The sequence below is a fragment of the Tachyglossus aculeatus genome, chromosome X1 (assembly GCF_015852505.1).
Source record: "Tachyglossus aculeatus isolate mTacAcu1 chromosome X1, mTacAcu1.pri, whole genome shotgun sequence".
NCBI lineage: Eukaryota > Metazoa > Chordata > Mammalia > Monotremata > Tachyglossidae > Tachyglossus > Tachyglossus aculeatus.
In genome coordinates, this window is record NC_052101.1 from 4,443,747 (window position 1) to 4,467,584 (window position 23,838).

Here is a 23,838-nt window from a genome sequence, read left to right on the forward strand (position 1 = left end):
AGTACAGTGCTGTGCACACAGTTGGTGCTCAATAAATACAATTGAATGAATGAATCTGTAATTACATTTTATTTATTTGTATTGATGTCTGTCTTCCCCCTACCCCCAGACTGTAAGCTCACTGTGGGCAGGGAATGTGACTGTTTATTGTTTTAATGCACTCTCCCAAGCGCTTAATACAGTGTTCTGTATTCAGTAACCACTCAATAAATACCACTGACTGATTAACTGTTCCACTAGCAGGCCGGAGTACCTTCCAACGCGAGTCACATAAGGATATTCTTTTAAAAAGGGTATACGTCAAAACATCAATTATCCTCAGTCCAATTATTTATGCACGTTACGCTTCATAAGTCTTAAGAATTTTTAGTTTGGTACAATATTTATGGGGCACACCAAGATGTCTTCAAGGCCATTTATTGGGACTGCTTGAGGGGATTGTTTTTTCCATGGTTTCTGCCATACTCTTGATGGGATGGAGCTGAAATGGCATAGGTTTCATTCAGATCTCCTCTAGATCCAACCTTAGGAGGGTGAGCCTAAGAAAATCCTTTCACCTTCAGAAAATGCTGGACTTGGGCAGCCAATGGAAAAAAGACTCAGGAAGCTCCCAAATGAAAAAACTAGGAAAATATCTCATTTTGTTACCCTCAATTTGAATTGATTGCTGCTGCACACAGCCCGTTTCAGTCACCCCTGCAAGTATGGATAGAATCCACCACCAGTGTCATTTTGAAAAATGACAAATCTTTGTAATAAATCCACACACACATACACACATACACATCAAACCCACTCTGCAAGCCTTATTTATTCTGGACAGGTTTGGCTTCCACAATTAAGTATGCATTTCCTAGTCCTGTAAAAAGGTTAACAAAATTAAAAGCTTTGTCATTTTGTCTCGGGAGTTTGAAAGGAGAGAAAATACACTTCCCCAACCCTTCAGTCTGAAACCTTTCATGAACATATCAGACCTAGATTTTCCCTCACGGCACCGCGGAGCTTTGCCAGTTCCCTTTTGAAGTCCGTAAAAGCTTTTTCTCCCTCTACATACACACCCACGTCTACACACAACAGAAATCATGTGAACGGGCCATTTCTCTCCTTTCGATCCTATTTGAAACACAGGAAACAAACATAAGGATCTGTGTGTGTTTCTCTCTCAGGTGGGCAAAGACCTATTAATTAATATCCTGTCTTATTTTCAATCAATCTAGTTAGATCTTAATGTTATTGTAATAGATTATCTAGCTCAGGGACATGAAACACGGCCTCTCAAGATAATTTTGGGTGAATGATGACGGCAATCTAATTGAAGAATCGTAACAGCCTCTCCTGGGAGACAATCCACCCTCAGGTATAAAATGACTGACTCTCCAGGCTAAACCGCATTTCACTGCTCTCCCAAGTGGTACCCGGCATTATTGAGGCAGCCTGAGAATTCCTGCACTAAATGAGTCTATATCTTGAACATTTATTAAGATGAAAGATTTGCAAATGTCTAAACTCAAGTGCGGCACCTTTAGTCAGTCAATCGTTTTACTGAGCGCTTACCCTGTGCAGAGCACGCCTCTAAGCATTTGGGAGAGTACAATAGAACAATATAATCGACACATTCCCTGCCCACAAGCTTACAGTCTAGACTTTAATAATAATTAATTAATTATAATAATGGTATTTAAGTGCTTCCTATGTGCCAGGCACTGTTCTAAGCGCTGGCGTAGATACAAGGTAATTGGATTGTACATAATCCCTGTCCCACACAGGGCTCATGGTCATAATCGCCATTTTACAGATGATGGAACTGAGGCCCAGAGAAGTTAAGTGATTTGCCCAAGGTCACATAGCAGACAAGCTGCAGAGCTTGTCTATCTAGACTCACTCCCTTGGAGAACTCATTCTCTCCCATGGCTTCAGATATCACCTCTAAGCTGATGACACCCAAATCTACATCTCCTCCCCTGTTCTCTCTCCCTCCCCCCAGGCTTGCATCTCCTCCTGCCTTCAGGACATCTCCACTAGGATGTCCACCTGCCACCTAAAACTCAATATGTCCAAGACTGAGCTCCTTATCTTCCCTGCCAAACCCTGTCTTCTCCCTGACTTTCCCGTCACTGTGGACGGCACTACCATCCTTCCCGTCTCACAAGGCCGCAAACTTGGTGTCATCCTTGACTCCGCTCTCTCATTCACCCCACACATCCAATCTGTCACCAAAACCTGCCGGTCTTACCTTCACGACATCGCCAAGATCCGCCCTTTCCTCTCCATCCAAACCACTACCTTGCTAGTATAATCACTCATCCTAACCCCACTGGATTACTGCATCAGCTTCCATTCTGACCTCCTGTCTCTCCCCACTTCAGTCTATACTTCACTCTGCTGCCCGGATTATCTTTCTACAGAATGCTCTGGGCATGTCACTCTCCTCCTCAAATATTTCCAGTGGTTGCCTATCCACCTCCGTATCAAACAGAAACTCCTCACTATTGGCTTCAAAGCTGTCCACTGACTGCTCCGCAATGTTCACTGAGCGGGAATTTGATCAGTCAATCAACCATATTTATTGAGCACTTGCTGTATGCAGAGTACCACACTAAGCACTTGGGAGGGTATAATTTAACAGAGTTGGTAGACACTTTCCCTGCCGCCAATGAGCTTGGAGTGTAGCGACATTAATATAAATAAATAAATTTAGGATATGTACATAAGTGCTGTAGGGCTGAGGTGAATTTGGGAAGAGTCACCCTAGCAAATTCCTCCCTAACCACTTCCTCCTTCATCCCCACCATGATCCTTTGGGCTTTGCAACTCCCAGGACTTCATTCAAGCAATCCATGGTACTTATTGAGCGCTTATTCTACCCATCCTCTGATACTGCCTTGCCTATGGGTATGTCCAACTTTCGTCCCACTCCCGCCACACCTCAGTGATAATTACACCATCAGAAAGCGGGTCCTTGGGGGCCAGAAAAGTCTGGGGTCCCTAAAAGTGGAGAAAAATCATCACTGGTATTATAGGGCAGCCACAGACAGTCCTTCTAATAATAATAGTAATGGTATTTGTTAAACGCTTACTATGTGCCAAGCCCTGTTCTAAACATTGAGGTAGGTACAAGGTAATCAGGTTGTCCCACATGGGACTCACTCTCTTAATCCCCACTTTACAGATGAGATAACTAAAGTACAGAGAAGTTAAGTGGCTTGCCCAAGGTCACACAGCAGACAACTGGCAGAGCCGGGATTAGAACCCATAACCTCTGACTCCCAAGCCTGAGCTCTTTCCACTAAACCATGCTGCTTCACTAGACCATAAGCTCCTTGTGGGCTGGGAATGTGTCTAGCAACTGTCATACCGTAACCTCCGAAGCACTTAGCACAGTGCTCCGCACATAGTGAATGTTCAATATATAGTCTGTCTTTGCTTTTTCCCTACTCTCCCTAGTAACCGTTGCAACCGTTCTTCACCCTAGGTGACAGTTCCATTTCAATTTGCTTCACTGTAGGCCTCTTTCCACTTAGAAAATTACTTCCTGACAAAGTACGGTATCCTTTTCTAGTAGGTTAAGTAAAATTTGTGTTCTAAAATCAACTTGTACAGAGCCTGTCTTAACTCATTAAAAAAAAAAAAGGACAAAATTCCTTGGGTCATATGCTTTTCCATCTCTCTAACCCCCCCCGCCTTACCTCCTTCCTCTCCCCACAGCACCTGCATATATGTTGGTACAGATTTATTACTGTACCAACAGTGCTAAGTACAGGGCTAAGCGCTTAGTACAGTGCTCTGCACATAGTAAGCACTCAATAAATACGATTGATGATTACTCTATTTTACTTGTACATATTTACTATTCTATTTCTTTTATTTTGTTAATATGCTTCGTTTTGTTGTCTGTCTCCCCCTTCTAGACTGTGAGCCCGCTGTTGGGTAGGGGCCATCTTTATATGTTGCCAACTTGAACTTCCCAAGTGCTTAGTACAGTGCTCTGCACACAGTAAGCGCTCAATAAATATGATTGAATGAATGAATGAATGAATATACCACTGAATGATTGAACCACTGTTCGGGAGTCCAGGGCTGGGAGCTTGAGAAAATTCAATTGAAATAGAGGATGCGAGACGTTTACAATATAATGGATCACACCAGAAAGTCAAGAAGGGGAAAGAGGGGGAATCTAAGGGGTCAGAAAGTCAGAGAAAGGGGCTGCAGGAAGTCACCAAAAGGGACTCAAGGATCTAAAATTATCCCACTATTCTTTTTTTTAATCGTATTTATTGAGCGCTTACCGTGTGCAGAGCACTGTACTAACAGTCATAACAGCCATAGTCTTGAACAGCCATAATGCCTTAATGTTGAACATTTTAGCATTTTCCTAATCCAAGACCTGAACTCTTCCGCAAAGCAGGCGAGTTCTCTAATCAATGCTGCGATTTTTTTCTCCCCATACTTTCTTCTTTTAATTCTATTTATTCACCAGAAATCTTATCCATCACTCCTTCCTCTAGCTCATCAATATCTATTTACTTCAATTAGCTTTATATTTCTTCTGCTCTTTCCATATGTCTCAACAATCGAAAGTGTCAGAAATCTGATAATGCCTTAATGTTGAACATTTTACCATTTCCCTAATCCAAGACTTGAACTCTTCCGCAAAGCAGGCAAGCTCTCTAATCAACTCTGCGATGTTTTTTTTTCCTCCCCAGACTTTCTTCTTTTATTCTATTTATTCACCAGAAATCTTATCCATCACACCTTCCTCTAGCTCATCAGTATCTATTTACTTCAATTAGCTTTATATTTCTTCCGCTCTTTCCATATGTCTCAACAATCGAAAGTGTCAGAAATCTGATTCCCAGTCATCTCCTTCAACTTCCAACCAGTTAGGGTATCATGACAGGAGCAATTAGTTCTCAAGAGAAAGTGTCACCATAATCTGCATACAAGATTTTATGCAACTCAAGTGCATCCATGCATGCCCGCTGGGAAGAGATGGGGGAAAATTTTCCTATTGTTTTATTCATAAAATGATACATGATAATAACACAAGGAAAATGGCATGTACAAACCCATGAGAATGTGAAGGGTAAAAATGAATTTTAAGAGCAGGTGCCAACTAGATCTTGAAAATTCACGTTTGCAATCTGAAGGTAAAAGAAAAATGGTCTTTGACTCACTCTCCAGTATTTCACTCTCCACTAGAAGGGGATCTTGAAGAAGATTTTATTTTCTTCTAGTGATATTTGGAGTAGAATAGAATAGAAGCAGCATGGCTTAGTGGAAAGAGCCCAGGCTTGGGAGTCAGAGGTCATGGGTTCACTCATGCATTCATTTATTCAATCATATTTATTGAGTGCTTACTGTGTGCAGAGCACTGTACTAAGCACTTGGAAAGTACAAGTTTGCAAAATATAGAGACAGTCCCCGCCCAACAGCGGGCTCACAGTCTAGAAGGGGGAGACAGACAACAAAACAAAACATACAAACCAAATAAAATAAATAGAATAAATACGTACAAGTAAAATAGAGTAATAAATAAGTACAAACATATATACATATATACAGGTGTTCTAATATATACAGGGTTCTAATCCCTCTCTGCCACTTATCAGCTGTGTGACCTTGGGAAAGTCACTTAACTTCTCTGTGCCTCAGTTACCTCGTCTGTAAAATGGGAATTAAGTCTGTGAGCCCCACGTGTACAACCTGATTAACTTGTATCTACCCCAGTGCTTAGAACAGTGCTTGGCACTTAGTAAGTGCTTAACAAATGCAGTCATTATTATAAGTCATAGTAGTAGTAATGATAATACTTGTACTTCCCAAGCGCTTAGTACAGTGCTCTGCACACAGTAAGCGCTCAATAAATACGATTGATGATAATAGCTATATTACCATAGCACAAAATCTAAGTAAAGTCTTGGTTCCCAATGCATGCAGTCAAACTATTTCCGCTAGCAAGCTAATGAGGGGAGAAACCCCAAAGATCTCACTTTGACAGCCCTGGTTTTCCTGCCAAACTTTCTAGACTCATCTCTGCAGTCTTTATTCATTGATTCAATCGTATTTATTGAGTGCTTACGGTGTGCAGGGCACTGTACTAAGCGCTTTGGAAGCACAAATCGGCAACATACAGAGACAGTCCCTACCCAACAATGGGCTCATAGTCTAGATGGGGGAGACCATTAGATTGCAAGCTCATTATGGGCAGGGAACCTTTCTGCTAATTCTGCTGTATCGTCCTCTCCCAAGCACTCAGTACAGTGCTCTGCACAAAGAGACTGTTCTATAATTCCCATTGATTGATTGAGAGAGATGATTTCCCATTTGATTATGAAAGGAAGCAAAGCTTAGAGCAACTCGCACCAAATTTGGCATCCGATATGAAGTCTTGCTGGGGGCTGTCAATATTATAGGCAATAATAACAATAAGAATCAATATTAGGGTGATCCCAGCTCTCAGTTTCAAGTCAATCTGAGATGAGCTGAAATGAACTCAACTCTTGGGCCAGTCTACAGGAGTCACTCAAGAGACTCTGCATGCTTGTTTCCAGAGAGGTTGAAGAGAACAAAATATAAAAATGAATACAAATTTGATATACGTTTTATAAAAATAATATAAAAACTCCCAGAAAGAGCAGCCTTAATGATTAAAGGGTTGGAAGAGAAACTCTGGAAGGAAAGATTAAATGGCAGTAACCCTAATTCCTTTTAGAGAGAGGTCTAGGAGTAATTTAGAAATTGTCTTCTTGCCTAGGATGGCTTGGGACCAATTTTTCCCCATTTCCATTGACTGGGAACAGGTTCCTAAGGGAAGGTCACATTTAGATTAGTCTCCATTGACCCTACCTGAAGGTGGAGAGGTCAAGTACTTACTTTTTTTTTTCTTCTTGGATTTTTATCCGAGCCAGCAAACCTGCTAAAATACAAAATATTCAACAGCTTTAAATTCCAACGTCTTAGAACATGGTTTGTTCAAAATTTTCATGAAGGATTCATTATGAGTCCCCCTCCACCCTGCAACTCTGACTTTTCTTCACTTCGTTACTGGGACAGTTGGCAAGGAAAGCAGATGTATTTGACCCTCTCAGTTGACCTTCAAGTGGTCTAGATGACATCAGCTTAATTATCTGAAGGAGCCAATGTGGGACCTGGTTTTAGGAGCTGAAGAAGAAGCAGCTCACTCTATCAGCATCTACAGAAAGGAGAAAACGTGAGGGTCTCCATCCCTCCAAACCTCCAAATACTGGCTTCTCCAAGCCAGCCTTTTGTGTGCTGGCTTCAAAGCTGTCCATCCCCCCGCCCCCTCCTCCCTCACCTCCCTTCTGTCCTTCTCCAGCCCAGCCCGCACCCTCCGTTCCTCTACCATCGCTAACCTCCTCACTGGGCCTCGTTCTCACCTGTCTGTCTGTCGACCCCTGGCCCCCATCCTATTCATTCATTCAATCGTATTTATCGAGCACTTACTGTGTGCAGAGCACTGGAATGAGCGCTTGGGAAGTACAAGTTGGCAATGTATAGAGACGGTCCCTACCCAACAGCGGGCTCACAATCTAGAAGGGGGAGACAGACGACAAAACAAAACATGTGGACAGGTGTCAAGTTGTCAGAACAAATAGAAATAAAGCTAGATGCACATCATTAACAAAATAAATAGAATAGTAAATATGTACAAGTAAAATAAATGGAGTAATAAATCTGTACAAACATATATACAGGTGCTGTGGGGAGGGGAAGGAGGTAGGATGGGGGATGGGGAGGAGGAGAGGGAAAAGGGGGCTCAGTGTGGGAAGGCCTCCTGGAGGAGGTGAGCTCTCAGTAGGGCTTGGAAGGGTGGAAGAGAGCTAGCTTGGCGGATGTGCTGAGGGAGGGCATTACAGGGCAGGGGGAGGACGTGGGCCGGGGGTCGACGGTGGGACGGGTGAGAACGAGGCCCAGTGAGGAGGTTAGCGGTGGCAGAGGAGTGGAGGGTGCAGGCTGGGCTGGAGAAGGACAGAAGGGAGGGGAGGTAGGTGGGGAGAGGTGATGGACAGCCTTGAAGCCGACAGTGAGGAGTGTTTGCTTGATGTGCAGGTTGACTGGCAGCCGCTGGAGATTTTTGAGGAGGGGAGTAACATGCCCAGAGCGTTTCTGCACAAAGATGATCTGGACAGCAGCATGAAGTATAGACTGAAGTGGGGAGAGACAGGAGGATGGGAGATCAGAGAGGAGGTTGATACAGTAATCCAGTCAGGATAGAATGAGAGATTGGACCAGCAAGGTAGCGGTCCTACATCTGGCCTGGAATGCCCTCCCTCCTCACATCCACCAAACCAGCTCTCTTCCCCCCTTCAAAGCCCTGCTGAGAGCTCACCTCCTCCAGGAGGCCTTCCCACACTGAGCCCCACTTTTCCTCTGCTCCTCCTCCCTTCCCCATCACCCAACTCACTCCCTCTGCTCTATGCATTCATTCATTCAATTGTATTTATTGAGCACTTACTGTGTGCAGAGCACTGTACTAAGCACTTGGGAAGTACAAGTTGGCAACATATAGAGACGGTCCCTACCCAACAGCAGGCTCACAGTCTAGAAGGGAGAGACAGACAACAAAACAAGACATATTAACAAAATAAAATAAATAGAATAAATATGTACAAATAAAATACATAAATGGAGTAATAAATATGTACAAACATATATACACATATACAGGTGCTGTGGGGAAGGGAAGGAGGTAAGGCGGGGGGATGGGGAGGGGGAGGAGGGGGAAAGGAAGGAGGGGGCTCAGTGTGGGAAGGCGTCCTGGAGGAGGTGAGCTCTCAGTAGGGCTTTGAAGGGAGGAAGAGAGCTAGCTTGGCGGATGGGCAGAGGGAGGGAATTCCGGGCCAGGGGGATGATGTGGGCCGGGGGTCGATGGTGAGGCAAGAGCGAGACACAGTGAGTGCTCTACCCCCCTTCCCGCCCCACAGCACTTTTGTCTATATGTACATATTTATTATTCTATTTGTTTTATTAATGATATGTATATATCTATAATTCTATTTATGTATATTGATGCTATTGATGCCAGTTCACTTGTTTTGATGTCTGTCTCCCCCCTTCTAGATGTGAGCCTGTTGTTGGGCAGGGATTGTCTCTTTTATTGCAGAAATGTACTTTCTAAGTGCTCAGTACAGTGCTCTGCACACAGTAAGTGCTCAATAAATATGAAAGAAAGGAAAGAAAGAAAGAAAGAAAGAAAGAAAGAAAGAAAGAGAGAGAGAGAGAGAGAAAGAGAAAGAGAGAAAGAGAGAGAAAGAGAGAAATAAAGAGAGAAAGAAAGGGAGAAAGAAAGAGAGAAAGAAAGAGAAAGAGAGAAAAAGAGAGAAAGAGAGAAAGAGAGAAAAAGAGAGAGAAAGAAAAAGAAAGAAAGAAAGAAAGAAAGAAAGAAAGAAAGAGAGAGAGAGAGAAAGAGAGAGAAAGAGAGAGAAAGAGAGAAAGAAAGAGAGAAAGAAAGAGAGAAAGAAAGGGAGAAAGAAAGGGAGAAAGAGAGAAAGAAAGAGAGAAAAAGAGAGAGAGAAAGAAAGAAAGAAAGAAAGAAAGAAAGAAAGAAAGAAAGAAAGAAAGAAAGAAAGAAAGAAAGAAAGAAAGAAAGAAAGAAAGAAAGAAAGAAAAAGAAAGAAAGAATCGCGAATCAGCCCCCTGTTTCCCGGGAAATACAGTTTCTCCCTTCATTTTCAGACTTCCTCTGCCCCTTCCGACAGGATCATCATCAACAATTTGAGTACCTACTGTATTCAGTAAGTGCTCAGTAAATAGTAAACGCTCAATAAATACCACTGATGAGGATGAATATAAGGCCAATGTTGGGTAGGAACCGTCTCTATATGTTGCCAAATTGTACTTCCCAAGTGCTTACTACAGTGCTCTGCACACAGTAAGCGCTCAATAAATGCGATTGAATAAATGAATGAACGAAAGCATATACGTGTGACCATGCTACAAGTGGTAGAGGAAACTTGGAAGATTATCAGTCAATACATGGTATTTATTGAGCATTGCCTGTGGGCAAAGCACTGTGCTAAAAGCTTGGGAAAATACAGTACAGAGATGGTAGACACGTTCCCCTGCCCACAACGAGTTTACAATCTAGAAGGGGAGAGATGGATGTTTTGAAGAGGGGCATCTCTTAGAGTCGGACTAAAATATAAAATAATCTTACAGAAATAAACTACTGAAATTGAAGATTCTACCGACTGGGTTTCATTCTCATCTTTCCCCCAGCTGATCCGTGGCTCACACCCTCCAGTCGATAAAATGAAAATAACTGATCTCCATCCCAGACAGACACTGTGTGTATATATATATATATATATATATATATATATATATACACATAAATAAATATATATAATAAATAATGATGGTATTTGTTAAGTGCTTACTATATGCCAAGCATTGTTCTAAGGTCTAGGGAAGATTCAGGTTGTCCCATGTGGGACTCTGCATATATGCATAGTGATATTTTGAACTTGAAGAATTACACCTCTAAAAGTGAAAAATAATAATGGTTGTAATGGTATTGTTAAGTAGTAATAATGATAATGATAACAGTATTTGTTAAGTGTTTTCTATGTGCTAAGCATTCATTCATTCATTCGTTCAATCGTATTTATTGAGCACTTACTGTGTGCCGAGCAAGCACTGGGGTAGACACAGGGTAATCAGGTTGTCCCACGTGGGGCTCACATTTTTCATCCCCATTATACAGATGAGGTAACTGAGGCACAGAGAAGTGAAGTGACTTGCTCAAGGTCACACAGCAGACAAGTGGCAGAGGCAGAATTAGAACCCACATCATATTAACAAAATAAAATAATTAGAATAAATAGGTACAAATAAAATAAATAAATAAATTTGTTAAGTGCTGACTATGCGCCAGGCCCTGTCCTAAGCACTGGGGGAGACACCAGGTTGGACACAGGCCATCAATCAATCAATCAATCATATTTATTGAGCACTTACTGTGTGCAGAGCACTGTACTAAGCACTTGGGAAGTACAAGTTGGCAAATGTCTCACCTGAGGCTCACAGTCAATCCCCATTTTACAGATGAGGAAACTGAGGCACGGAAAGGTTCCTTTCCTTTCCCGCGGAACTCCACGGTGGGGGCGAAGGGTCACGGAAGAGGTCAGACCTGCCCAACTCGCCCCTGGAATGTCAGTTTTTCCTTAATCTGACGGACCGGTGCCTCTCCAGATCTCATAGTCTGCAAGCCACCTCATTGTGGACAGGGAATGTGTCTGTTTATTGTTGTAGTGTACTCCCCCAAGCACTTAGTCCAGTGCTCTACACGCAATGAGCGCTCAATCATCATCATCATCATCATCAATTGTATTTATTGAGCGCTTACTGTGTGCAGAGCACTGTACTAAGCGCTTGGGAAGTACAAATTGGCAACACATAGAGACAGTCCCTACCCAACAGTGGGCTCACAGTCTAAAAGGGGGAGACACAGAACAAAACCAAACATACTAACAAAATAAAATAAATAGAATAGATATGTACAAGCAAAATAAATAGAGTAATAAATATGTACAAACATATATACAGGTGCTGTGGGGAAGGGAAGGAGGTAAGATGGGGGGATAGAGAGGGGGACGAGGGGGAGAGGAAGAAAGGGGCTCAGTCTGGGAAGGCCTCAATAAATAAATACAGTTGAATGAACGAGCGAGTTAAGTGACTTTAGAATGTGAGCCCGCTTCTAGACTGTGAGCCTGCTATTATGTAGGGACCGTCTCTACATGTTGCCAACTTGGACTTCCCAAGCGCTTAGTACAGTGCTCTGCACGCAGTAAGTGCTCAATAAATACAATTGAATGAATGAATGAATGAAGTGACTAACCCGAGGTCACACGAGCGCAGAAGTGGAGGGGCCGGGATTAGAAACCAGGTCCTTCTGACTCCGAGGTCTGGGCTCTAACCGCTAGGCCACACTGCGTCTCGAATTTGATTCCCAGTTTTCATCCGGGATGCACCAATCATCATCATCATCATCAATCGTATTTATTGCGATAAAATGCTAAATGATAAAATAAGATAAAATGCTTCCTCTGTCCTCACTGCTTCCGCTGCAGAGAAGCAGCGTGGCTCAGTGGAAAGAGCCCGGGCTTTGGAGTCAGAGGTCATGGGTTCAAATCCCGGCTCCGCCAATTGTCAGCTGGGTGACTTTGGGCAAGTCACTTCACTTCTCTGCGCCTCAGTTACCTCATCTGGAAAATGGGAATGAAGACTGTGAGCCCCCCGTGGGACAACCTCATCACCTTGTAGTCTCCCCAGTGTTTAGAACAGTGCTTTGCACATAAGTGCTTAATAAATGCCATTATTATTATTATTATTATTATTATTATTATTATTATCATTATTATTATTTCAGTTTCCCGATTTCAGTTCTCCACACAGCAGCTGCGGGGGTATCTCACAACAACTCACTCTCCGACATGCCCCATCCAACGTGGCTGTGTTAAGGTGAGCATATGGCTCACCAAATAATTACAGACAGGACAAAAAAAGAAAGAAAGATAAAAGAAAGTGTGCTACCACCACTTAACTAATGGGTATTTAAAATATGTATAAAAATGCTACGAGAGGCCTCGTTAAAGATCCAGAGCAAAAGATCCATGAAGAGAAGAAAAAAAAAAACCAATAGCAGGAGGTGCAAATATAAATCGTCTATGCAAAGAAGCGGGGCTCAGTGGAAAAGAGCCCGGGCTTTGGAGTCACAGGTCATGGGTTCAAATCCCGGCTCCGCCACTTGTCAGCTGGGTGACTTTCGGCAAGTCACTTCACTTCTCTGGGCCTCAGTTACCTCATCTGTCAAATGGGGTTGAAGACTGTGAGCCCCCCCGTGGGACAACTTGATCACCTTGTAACCTCCCCTGCGCTTAGAACAGTGCTCTGCACATAATAAGTGCTTAATAAATGCCATCATTATTATTATTATTATGCATAATATTATCAGCACTTGACACTATTTCCTGTTTTCTCTCCTCCTGCTATTGGTTTTTTTTCCTTCTTCTTAACTTGCACTTCCCAAGCGCTTAGTACAGTGCTCTGCACACAGTAAGCGCTCAATAAATACAATCGAATGAATGAATGAACTTCTCTGTGCCTCAGCTACCTCATCTGTAAAATGGGGATGAAGACTGTGAGCCCATGTGGGACAACCTGATCACCTTGTAACCTCCCCAGTGCTTAGTACAGTGCTTTGCACATAATAAGCGCTTAATAAATGCCATCATTATTATTATTATTACTATTATTATTAAATCATGATACTAATAACAATAAGGCAGAAAAACCAAAAATACTAATAATAATGATGGTATTTGTTAAGCACTCAGTATACTGTTAGGCACTAAACCTAACAAGCAAATCGAACTGGACACGGATCTCGTCCCAAGTGGGACTCCCAGTCTCAAACCTCATTTTACAGACGAGGTAACTGAGGTGCGGAGACGTGAAATGACTTGTCCAAGGTCACGGAGCAGACCACTGGCGGAATCAGGATTAGAACCCGTGACCTCCCAACGCCCAGGCCCGTGCTCTTTCCACTAGGCCACGCTGCTCCTCTTGAGCTTGATAAATGAAGCCGAGACCCAAGCTAGCAGAAGGAAAAAGAAAATAGGACCAGCAAAATCATCCCCAAACCCTACATTTAGCCTCCAAATTGGCTGCACTCCATCATCGCAACAATGACAACGACAGCAATGTTTGGTCAAGGTTAGTAGCACATCGCCGACCCTTGGAGTTGGCCTAGTTTTCCGTACTCTGAAGAGGAACGGCCCATTACTGAATTCTTTTACATTCCGGCGTTGAAATAGAATATCCGGAATAAACTTAACAACGTGAAAAACGACTCTGGCGGATTGAATCCTGACCTCGTGAAAATGTTAAAAAAAAAAAATCAATAATGCAGAGTGATAGAGAACAGCATAAGGAATAAAGACGCCGTTTAAAAGTCGGGCGTTCTGTAGTCTACATACAAACGGACATTTTCTCCTTCATTAACTCACACAAATAAAGCTATTTGGAATTCTTTTTTACGCGGTTTTTAGCACCATTATCTTCCCGACACCGAACGTAATCTAGTGATTTCCAAACAATTTATTCGAGGTCCCTCCAGGAGGAAGAAAATGGAATAAAGGAATGGGAACTGAGCCCACTGTTGGGTAGGGACTGTCTCTATATGTTGCCAACTTGGACTTCCCAAGCGCTTAGTACAACGCTCTGCACACAGTAAGCGCTCAATAAATACGATTGATTGATTGATTGATTGATTGATTGATTGAATTGTCTTTCTAAGAAGGGGTGGAGAACAGTGGTAAACTACAGGATCGTCTCCCTGACCCACCCGGCCCCCAGAGTTATTTATTCATTCATTCAATTCACCGAGCACTTACTGTGTGCAGAGCACTGAACTAAGCTCTCGGGAGAGTACAATATAACAATCCAGAGACACAGTCCCTGCCCACAATGAGCGTACAGTCTAGACGGGGAGTTAGACATTATTATAAATAAATTACAGATAATAATTTTTAATCATTTTGGTATTTGTTAAGTGCTAATGATATGCCAAGCACTGTTCTAAGTGTTTACTATCCTATTCATTTTGTTAATGATGCGCATCTGGCTTGCTTTCTATTTATTCATTCATTCTTTCAATTGTATTTATTGAGCGCTTACTGTGTGCAGAGCACTGTACTAAGCACTTGGGAAGTACAAGTTGGCAACTTATAGAGATGGTCCCTACCCAACAGCGGGCTCACAGTCTTCTGATGACTTGACACCTGTCCACATGTTTTCTTTTGTTGTTCAGTCATTCATTCAACTGTATTTATTGAGCGCTTACTGTGTGCAGAGCACTGTACTAAGCGCTTGGGAAGTACAAGCTGGCAACTTATAGAGACGGTCCCTACCCAACAGCGGGCTCACAGTCTTCTGATGACTTGACACCTGTCCACATGTTTTCTTTTGTTGTCTGTCTCCCCCTTCTAGACTGTGAGCCCGTTGTTGGGTAGGGACCGTCTCTATATGTTGCCAACATGTACTTCCCAAGCGCTTAGTACAGTGCTCTGCACACAGTAAGCGCTCAATAAATACGATTGAATGAATGAATACAAGGTGATCAGGTTGTCCCACGTGGGGCTCACAGTCTTCATCCCCTTTTTTCAGATGAGGTAACTAAGGCTCAGAGAAGTGAAATGACTTGCCCAAAGTCACACAGCTGAGAAGCAGCGTGGCTCAGTGGAAAGAGCCCGGGCTTTGGGGTCGGAGGTCAGGGGTTCAAATCCCGGCTCTGCCAATTGTCAGCTGTGTGACTTTGGGCAAGTCACTTCACTTCTCTAGTCCTCAGTTCCCTCATCTGTAAAATGGGGATGAAGACTGTGAGCCCCCCGTGGAACAACCTGATCACCTTGTAACCTCCCCAGTGCTTAGAACAGTGCTTTGCACATAGTAAGCGCTTAATAAATACCATCATTATTATTATTATAAGTGGCGGAGCAGGGATTAGAACCCATGACCTCTGACTCCCAAGCCCGGGCTCTTTCCACTGAGCCATAGACATAGGTGCTGTGGGATTGGGAGGGGGGGATGAGTTAGGGTGGACACTGGACGTGCTAGGCCACTGCAAGAGGCTTAGTACAGTAAGCGCTCAGTACAGTGCTTTGCACACAGTAAGCGCTCAATAAATACAATTGAATGAATGAATAAATGAAGAGGGTATGTTCCTGCCACTAGCTGTAGCATGGTCACATGAATACCCTATCATTATCACCATCAAAAATGTTTGAGCACTTACTATCAATCAATCAATCAATCGTATTTATTGAGCGCTTACTGTGTGCAGAGCACTGTACTAAGCGCTTGGGAAGTACAAGTTGGCAACATACAGAGACAGTCCCTACCCAACAGTGGGCTCAGAGCACTGTAGTAAGTACTTGGGAGAGTACATAAGTACTCATGAGAAGCAATGTGGCCCAGTGGATAGAACACAGGCCTGGGACTCAGAAGGATCTGGGTTCTAATCCTGACTCCTCCACGTATCTGCTGTGTGACCTTCGGCAAGTCACTTCACTTCTCTGGGCCTCAGTTCCCTCATCTGTAAAATGGGGATTAAGAGGGTGAGCCCAGAGAAGCAGCGTGGCTCAGTGGAAAGAGCCCGGGCTTTGGAGTCAGAGGTCAGGGGTTCAAATCCCAGCTCCGCCAATTGTCCGCTGTGTGACTTTGGGCAAGTCACTTCACTGCTCTGGGCCTCAGTTCCCTCATCTGTAAAATGGGGATTAAGACTGTGAGCCCCTCGTTGGACAACCTGATCACCTTGTAATCTCCCCAGTGCTTTACATTCATTCATTCAATCGTATTTATTGAGCACTTACTGTGTGCAGAGCACTGTACTAAGCGCTTGGAAAGTCCAAGTTGGCAACACATAGAGACGGTCCCTACCCAACAGCGGGCTCACGTAAGTGCTTTATAAATGCCATTATTATTGTTATTATTATTATTATTATTATTATTATTATTATTATGTGGGGCATAGACTGTGTTAAACCTGATTAATTCATATCTACCCCAGCGCTTTGAACAGTGCTTGGCACATTGTGAAGGCCTAACAAATACCACAATCATTATTATTATTATTACAACACAGGTCCTCTGCCCCCCGGGCCCGTGCTCTTTCCTCTAGGCATTGCTACCCCTATTAGGATTGATTCCCTTCAGAATATCAGAGAATTTAGAGAAAATTAGAGAAATTAGAGAAAATTAGAGAAGCAGCGTGGCTCAGTGGAAAGAACACAGGCTTGGGAGCCAGAGGTCATGGGTTCTAATCCCGGCTCTGCCACTTGTCAGCTGGGTGACTTTGGGCAAGTCACTTCACTTCTCTGGGCCTCAGTTCCCTCATCTGGAAAATGGGGATGAAGACTGTGAGCCCCCCGTGGGACAACCTGATCACCTTGTATCCTCCCCAGCGCTTAGAACAGTGCTTCGCACATAGTATGCGCTTAACAAATGCCATTATTATTATTATGAAATAAGTGGCTATTGATGGAGGTTTCCAACATGCACAAAAATGAGGAGAAAGAGGAGCCTACCACAAGATCCGAATGAAATCTCAGGAGGAAAGGAGCAAATGGAAAAGAACGATGGATCCAATGGATCCAATGATGGATCCAACGATGGATCCAACGATGGGGAAGCAGCGTGGCTCAGTGGAAAGAGCCCGGTCTTTGGAGTCAGAGGTCAGGGGTTCAAATCCCAGCTCCGCCAATTGTCAGCTGTGTGACTTTGGGCAAGTCACTTCACTTCTCTGTGCCTCAGTTCCCTCATCTGTAAAATCGGGATTAAGACTGTGAGCCCCCGGGGGACAACCTGATCACCTTGTAACCTCCATTGTGCTTAGAACAGTGCTTGGCACATAATAAGTGCTTAATCAATGCCATCATTATTATTATGATTGTTATGCAAATGACCTGCAGGTAGGATGCTGAGGGTGGAGAGGTTTGGTAGGGTTGAGGTGGAATCAAGCGCTTAGTACAGTGCTCTGCACACAGTAAGTGCTCAATAAATGCGATTGAAGGAATGAAGAAGGAAAAAGGTGGGAGTAAAGAGTCAACCAGGGGAGAGTCCTGAACAAGGGACAATGTGAAAGTCTGCTCGGGAAGAACTAAGAACGGTATATATGTATATGTGTTTGTACGTATTTATTACTCTATTTATTTATTTTATTTGTACATATTTATTCTATTTATTTTATTTTGTTAATATGCTTTGTTTTGTTGTCTGTCTCCCCCTTCTAGACTGTGAACCCGCTGTTGGATAGGGACCATCTCTAGATGTTGCCAACTTGGACTTCCCAAGCGCTTGGTACAGTGCTCTGCACACAGTAAGTGCTCAATAAATATGATTGAATGAATGAATGAATGAACTAAGAATGCCGGCTGGAGCGTAGTGGGAGACAGCAGACAGATAAAAGGAAATCAGCTAGTGGTGGGGGACGGATATCTTTTTAACGTGGAGAGAGACGCACTCTGTACGGCTTTTTAAGAAGATGGAAGTAGCCACTAAATGGAAGGGGGTTAGGCTAAAAGGGAAGCCAGCAAGGAGACTGACACAGTATTCTGTCTAGATTGTAAACTCACTGTGGGCAGGGAACATATCTACCATCTCTGTTATGCTGCACTTTCCCAAGAGCTTAGTACAGCGTCATGCGCACAGTAAATGCCCAATAAATGCAATTGATTGATACCCTTCAAAGCCCTACTGAGAGCTCACCTCCTCCAGGAGGCCTTCCCAGACTGAGCCCCCTTTTTTCCTCTCCTCCTTCCCCTCCCCACAGCACCCGTATATATGTTCATACAGATTTATTACTCTATTTTACTTGTCCATATTCACTATTCTATTTATTTTGTTAATGATGTGCTTCTAGCTTTATTTCTATTTATTCTGATGACTTGACACCTGTCCACATGTTTTGTTTTGTTGTCTGTCTCCCACTTCTAGACTGTGAGCCCGTTGTTGGGTAGGGACCGTCTCTATATGTTGCCGACTTGTACTTCCCAAGCACTTAGTACAGTGCTCTGCACACAGTAAGCGCTCAATAAATACAATTGAATGAATGAATGAATACCCTTCTTCACCCAGAGGACGGTGGTTGGAGCACCTAATAAGCGCTCAATAAATTCCATTGACTGATTGATTGATTGGATGCGTTACCCAAGAACAGAGCACAGGCTAAAAATGTCAGCACGTTCAAGAGGAGATTGGATTAATTCATGGCCAAGCTAGACATGTTGGGTTTCTAGTGGGAAAATTAGAGTTTTAGAGGGTGAAGGTAGGAATGTCACGTGGGACATCCTTAGATAAGCAGCATGGCTTAGTGGATACAGCAAGGTCCTAAGAGTCAGAAAGACCCAGATTGGCTCCGCCACATGTCCCCAGTGTGACCTTGGGCAAGTCGCTTCACTTCTCTGAGCCTCACTTATCTCATCTGTAAAATGGGGATTGAGAGCGTGAGCCCCATGTGGGACAGGGACTGTATCCGACCTGATTAAGTTGTATCTACCCCAGTGCTTAGAACAGTGCTTGGCACGTAGTAAGCATTTAACAAGTACTATCAATCAATCAATCAATCAATCGTATTCATTGAGCGCTTACTGCATGCAGAGCACTGTACTAAGTGTTTGGGAAGTACAAGTTGGCAACATATAGAGACGGTCCCTACCCAACAGTGGGCTCGCAGTCTAGAAGAATAATAATGGCATTTATTAAGTGCTTACTACGTGCAAATCAATCAATCAATCGTATTTATTGAGCACTTACTGTGTGCAGAGCACTGTACTAAGCGCTTGGGAAGTACAAGTTGGCAACATACAGAGACGGTCCCTACCCAACAGTAGGCTCGCAGTCTAGAAGAATAATAATGGCATTTATTAAGTGCTTACTATGTGCAAAGCACTGTTCTAAGCGCTGGGGAAGTTACAAGGTGATCAGGTTGTCCCACAGGGGGCTCACAGTCTTAATCCCCATTTTACAGATGAGGTAACTGAGGCCCAGAGAAGTTAAGTGACTTGCCCAAAGTCACACAGCTGACAATTAGCAGAGCGAGGATTTGAACCCGTGGCCTCTGACTCCAAAGCCCCGGCTCTTTCCACTGAGCCACGATGCTTCCCTGATTATTATTATTACCCATAATAATAATAAACATTAGGATGGCTGTCAAAAAGGTCAATCATCACACTGTTAGTTCTCCAAGCATTCCATAGCCACTGACTATTCCCCAGATCCAATAATGAATAGTTTAAAAGCTCAAAGGCCTTCCCAACAACCTACCCCATTCTCCCATTTATGTGGTGAAAAAATAAAGATCATTATTTCTGCTTCGCCGTATCCCGTACCCATCAAGGGAGAACAGACGTCCGTGTTCAACGAGGCTTTCAAGGTAACAGTCATTTGGCTGAAAATCAAATTACGGGGGAAAAAAAAATATTTCCATCGGGGCCATAGCACCACGGAGCCCTTTGACCACAAAAGGATGGTGCTTCAAAGAGACGGCATACCTTAAAGTACATAGTACAAAAGCGTCGGAGTCGGAATACTGACAGGAACTTCCAAAGAGAAAAATCAAGCTTACACAATGTGCCTGCAGTAATGTTTAAAATGTCTCAGCTACTCTGACAACCTCCAACCGAAGCACTTTCTCCAGCCCGGCAAGGCCAAGAAAAAGACAGGATGTAGTGGAGCCAGCATTTTCTGAAAACAAGCTCAACAGGCTAAAATCATTCATCCAAGTCAAGATGATGAAAAGCGTTGGATTTTTTTTCCCCTTAATAGAACGATCATTAAGAGGCTTTGCAGAAAAATAGCTATCAGGCCTAAAGATTCCTATATTCCATACTTTCAGACCGTAGTGCACAAACACCAATGAAGGGAAATCAATCGAAGTTAAACCCGATCTGAACTCTGCGGTTCCTCGAAGACCTGCAAACCCATTGCTGAGGGAACTGGAATGCAATGTCCCTTATTATGACAAAAACCAGTGAGAAACTCCAACCAGCAGGTAAGAAAACAAAGCAAGGCAGAGGGTTAGGCAATCATCCTGGGAAATTGACAGCCTTCTAGGAGTTGATCTGAATTTACCAGTCAATCAATCAATCACGTTTATTGAGCAGTTACTGTGTGCAGAGCACTGTACTGAGTTCTTGGGAGAGGACTTTTAGACTGTGAGCCCACTGTTGGATAGGGACTGTCTCTATATGTTGCCAACTTGTACTTTCCAAGCGCTTAGCACAGTGCTCTGCACACAGTAAGCACTCAATAAATGTGATTGATTGATTGATTGACAATTAGAACATTGCTGTTAGATACTTTCCTTGCCCATTACAGTCTTCCTCTCCCGCTCCCCATCCCCCCCTCCTTACCTCCTTCCCCTCCCCACAGCACCTGTATATATGTTTGTACGGATTGATTACTCTATTTATTTATTCATTTTATTTGTACATTTATTCTATTTATTTTATTTTGTTAATATGTTCTGTTTTGTTCTCTGTCTCCCCTGTCTAGACTGTGAGCCCGCTGTTGGGTAAGGACCGTCTCTAGATGTTGCCAACTTGGACTTCCCAAGCGCTTAGTACAGTGCTCTGCACACAGTAAGCGCTCAATAAATACAATTGAATGAATGAATGAATGAACAATCAGGGTGACGCAGAAGGGAGTGGGAAAAGGGGAAAAGAGGGCTTAGTCAGGGAAGGCTTCTTGGAGGAGATGGGCCTTCAATAAGGCTTTGAATGGGGAGAAGCAGCGTGGCTCAGTGGAAAGAGCCCGGGCTTTGGAGTCCGAGGTCATGGGTTCAAATCCCAGCTCTGCCAACTGTCAGCTGTGTGACTTTGGTCAAGTCACTTCACTTATCTGGGCCTCAGTTCCCTCACCTGTAAAATGGGGATGAAGACTGTGAGCCCACCGTGGGACAAACTGATCACCTTGTAACCGCCCCAGCGCTTAGAACAGTGCTTGGCACATAATAAGCGCTTAATAAATGCCATCATTATTATTATTATGAGGAAGGAGGGCTGCAGGCCAGAGGTAGGATGGTCAGTGTGGTGAAATAGACAAGATGGAGGGACGGTGAGAAATTTGGCATTTGAGGACCGAGGGCTGGGTTGGAGTAGGTGAGTAGCGAGGTGAGGAGGAGGGGAAAGGTGATTGTTTTGACTGTGAGGAGTTTTTGTTTGTTGTGGAGGTGGATGGGCAGCCACTGGAGGAGTGGGGAAAGATGGCTTTAGAAGATGTGACTTCAGAAGGCCCCGGAAGATGGAGAGGACAACGGTCAGCTGAATGGTACATCTCCTCCAAGAGGCCTTCCCCAATTAAGCCCTCTTTTCCCCGGCTCCCTCTCCCTTCTGTGCCATCTGTGAACTTGGATCTGTCCCCCTTGGGCATTTGGACAGTTCCTTCATCTGTAAAATGGGGATTAAGACTGTGGGACAGGGGCTGTGTCCAATCTGATTAGCTTCTATCTACCTCAGCATTTAGAACAGTGCCTGGCACAAACTAAGCACTTACCAAATACCATTAAAAAACAAAATAAACAAACAAAAATACCAATAAAAGTTTGTATTGAAGAAACTACTACTCTAGCATCTTGATTTTCCTCTGAATGGTGGCATAAAATACATCATTTTAGAGAAGCAGTGTGGCTCAGTGGGAAGAGCACGGGCTTTGGAGTCAGAGGTCATGGGTTCAAATCCCGGCTCCACCAGTTATCAGTCAATCAATCAATCAATCAATCAATCGTATTTATTGAGCGCTTACTATGTGCAGAGCACTGTACTAAGCGCTTGGGAAGTACAAATTGGCAACACATAGAGACAGTCCCTACCCGACAGTGGGCTCACAGTCTTAAAGGGGGCTCACAGTCTAAAAGGGACTCAAAAAGGGAAAAGGGACTCTAAAAGGGAATCAATCAATCAATCGTATTTATTGAGCACTTACTGTGTGCAGAGCACTGAACTAATCAATCAATAAATCAATCAATCATATTTATTGAGCGCTTACTGTGTGCAGAGCACTGAACTAAGCACTTGGGAAGTACAAGTTGGCAACATATAGAGACGGTCCCTACCCAACAGTGGGCTCACAGTTTAGAAGGGGAATCAGTCACACAGTTATCAGCTGTGTGACTTTGGACAAGTCACTTAACTTCTCTGGGCCTCAGTTACCTCACCTGTAAAATGGGGCTTAGGGCTGTGAGCCCCCCGTGGGACAACCTGCTCACCTTGTAACCTCCCCAGCGCTTAGAACAGTGCTTTGCACATAGTAAGTGCTTAATAAATTCCATAATTATTCTTTATCATTTCTCCAGAGTGATAAATTATAATATTAGAAAACTGGACAAAAGGATAAATTCTAAGTTTGCACACTGGAAGTACTCAAGCCACGCTGCATCAATAGTCAAGATGGGGTATGATAAAAGCGTAGTAGCAGTTTAGATGGAGAAAAAAGGGTGGATTTTAGTGATGTTCTGAAGGAAGAACTGACAGAATTTGGAGACAGATTATGCGGTTTGAATGAGCACAAACCGATATGATCTTTAATCCCGGCTCTGGCTCTTGTCTCCTGTGTGACCTTGGTCAATCGCCTGACTTCTCTGTGCCTCAGTTACCTCATCTGTAAAATGGGGATAAGACTGTGAGCCCCCCGTGGGACATGAATCGTGTCCAATCTGATTATTCAACCCACCCTCAGTCCCACACCACCATTCAGAGAAAAATCAAGATGCTAGAGCAGTAGTTTCTTCAATACAAATTTGTATTTGTTTTATGTACAGATCTCTAAATTCTGTGAACGTCCGTCTTCCCCCTCTAGAGTTTTCATCGGTGGGCAGGGAACGAGTCTATCAACTCCCAAGAGCTTATAGTACAGTGCTCTGCACACAGTAAGCGCTCAATAAATACCATTTATTGAATGCGAAGGGGGAGTTTAGAGAAGAAGGGCAGGGCTGTGGGCAAGAGGTTGGCAGAAAGAGAGATGAAAATAAGGCCCAGTGAGTAGAAAATAAGGCCCAGGCTTGGGAGAAAAAGCACAGATAAATAGCAAGAGAGAGTAGACTGAATACCTAAAAGATAAGGGTCAGGAGTTTCTGCCTGATTCAGTGAGGGATGGACAACCACTAGAGGATTTTGAAGAGTGGCAAGACACAATTTTTCATGTAAATGATCCCGAGAGCAGGTCTCCCTTTATCTGTTGCTTGCAATAATCTTTGATCTCTGGTTTTTTTTTAAAAAAAAAAGATTTTCTCTGCATTTCCTTTCTTTCCTCCTGATTTCC

At 43.5% G+C, this 23,838-nt stretch overlaps 1 protein-coding gene across 1 annotated transcript in view; it reads right to left on the reverse strand.

Moving 5' to 3' along the window:
* Positions 1-23,838, reverse strand: part of DCDC2C (doublecortin domain containing 2C) — a 116,082-nt gene that overhangs the window by 55,971 nt on the left and 36,273 nt on the right. The window contains exon 6 of the mRNA XM_038740249.1: positions 6,874-6,916. Within this exon, the coding sequence (XP_038596177.1) occupies positions 6,874-6,916 (43 nt within the window). The remainder of the gene's footprint in view (positions 1-6,873; positions 6,917-23,838) is intronic.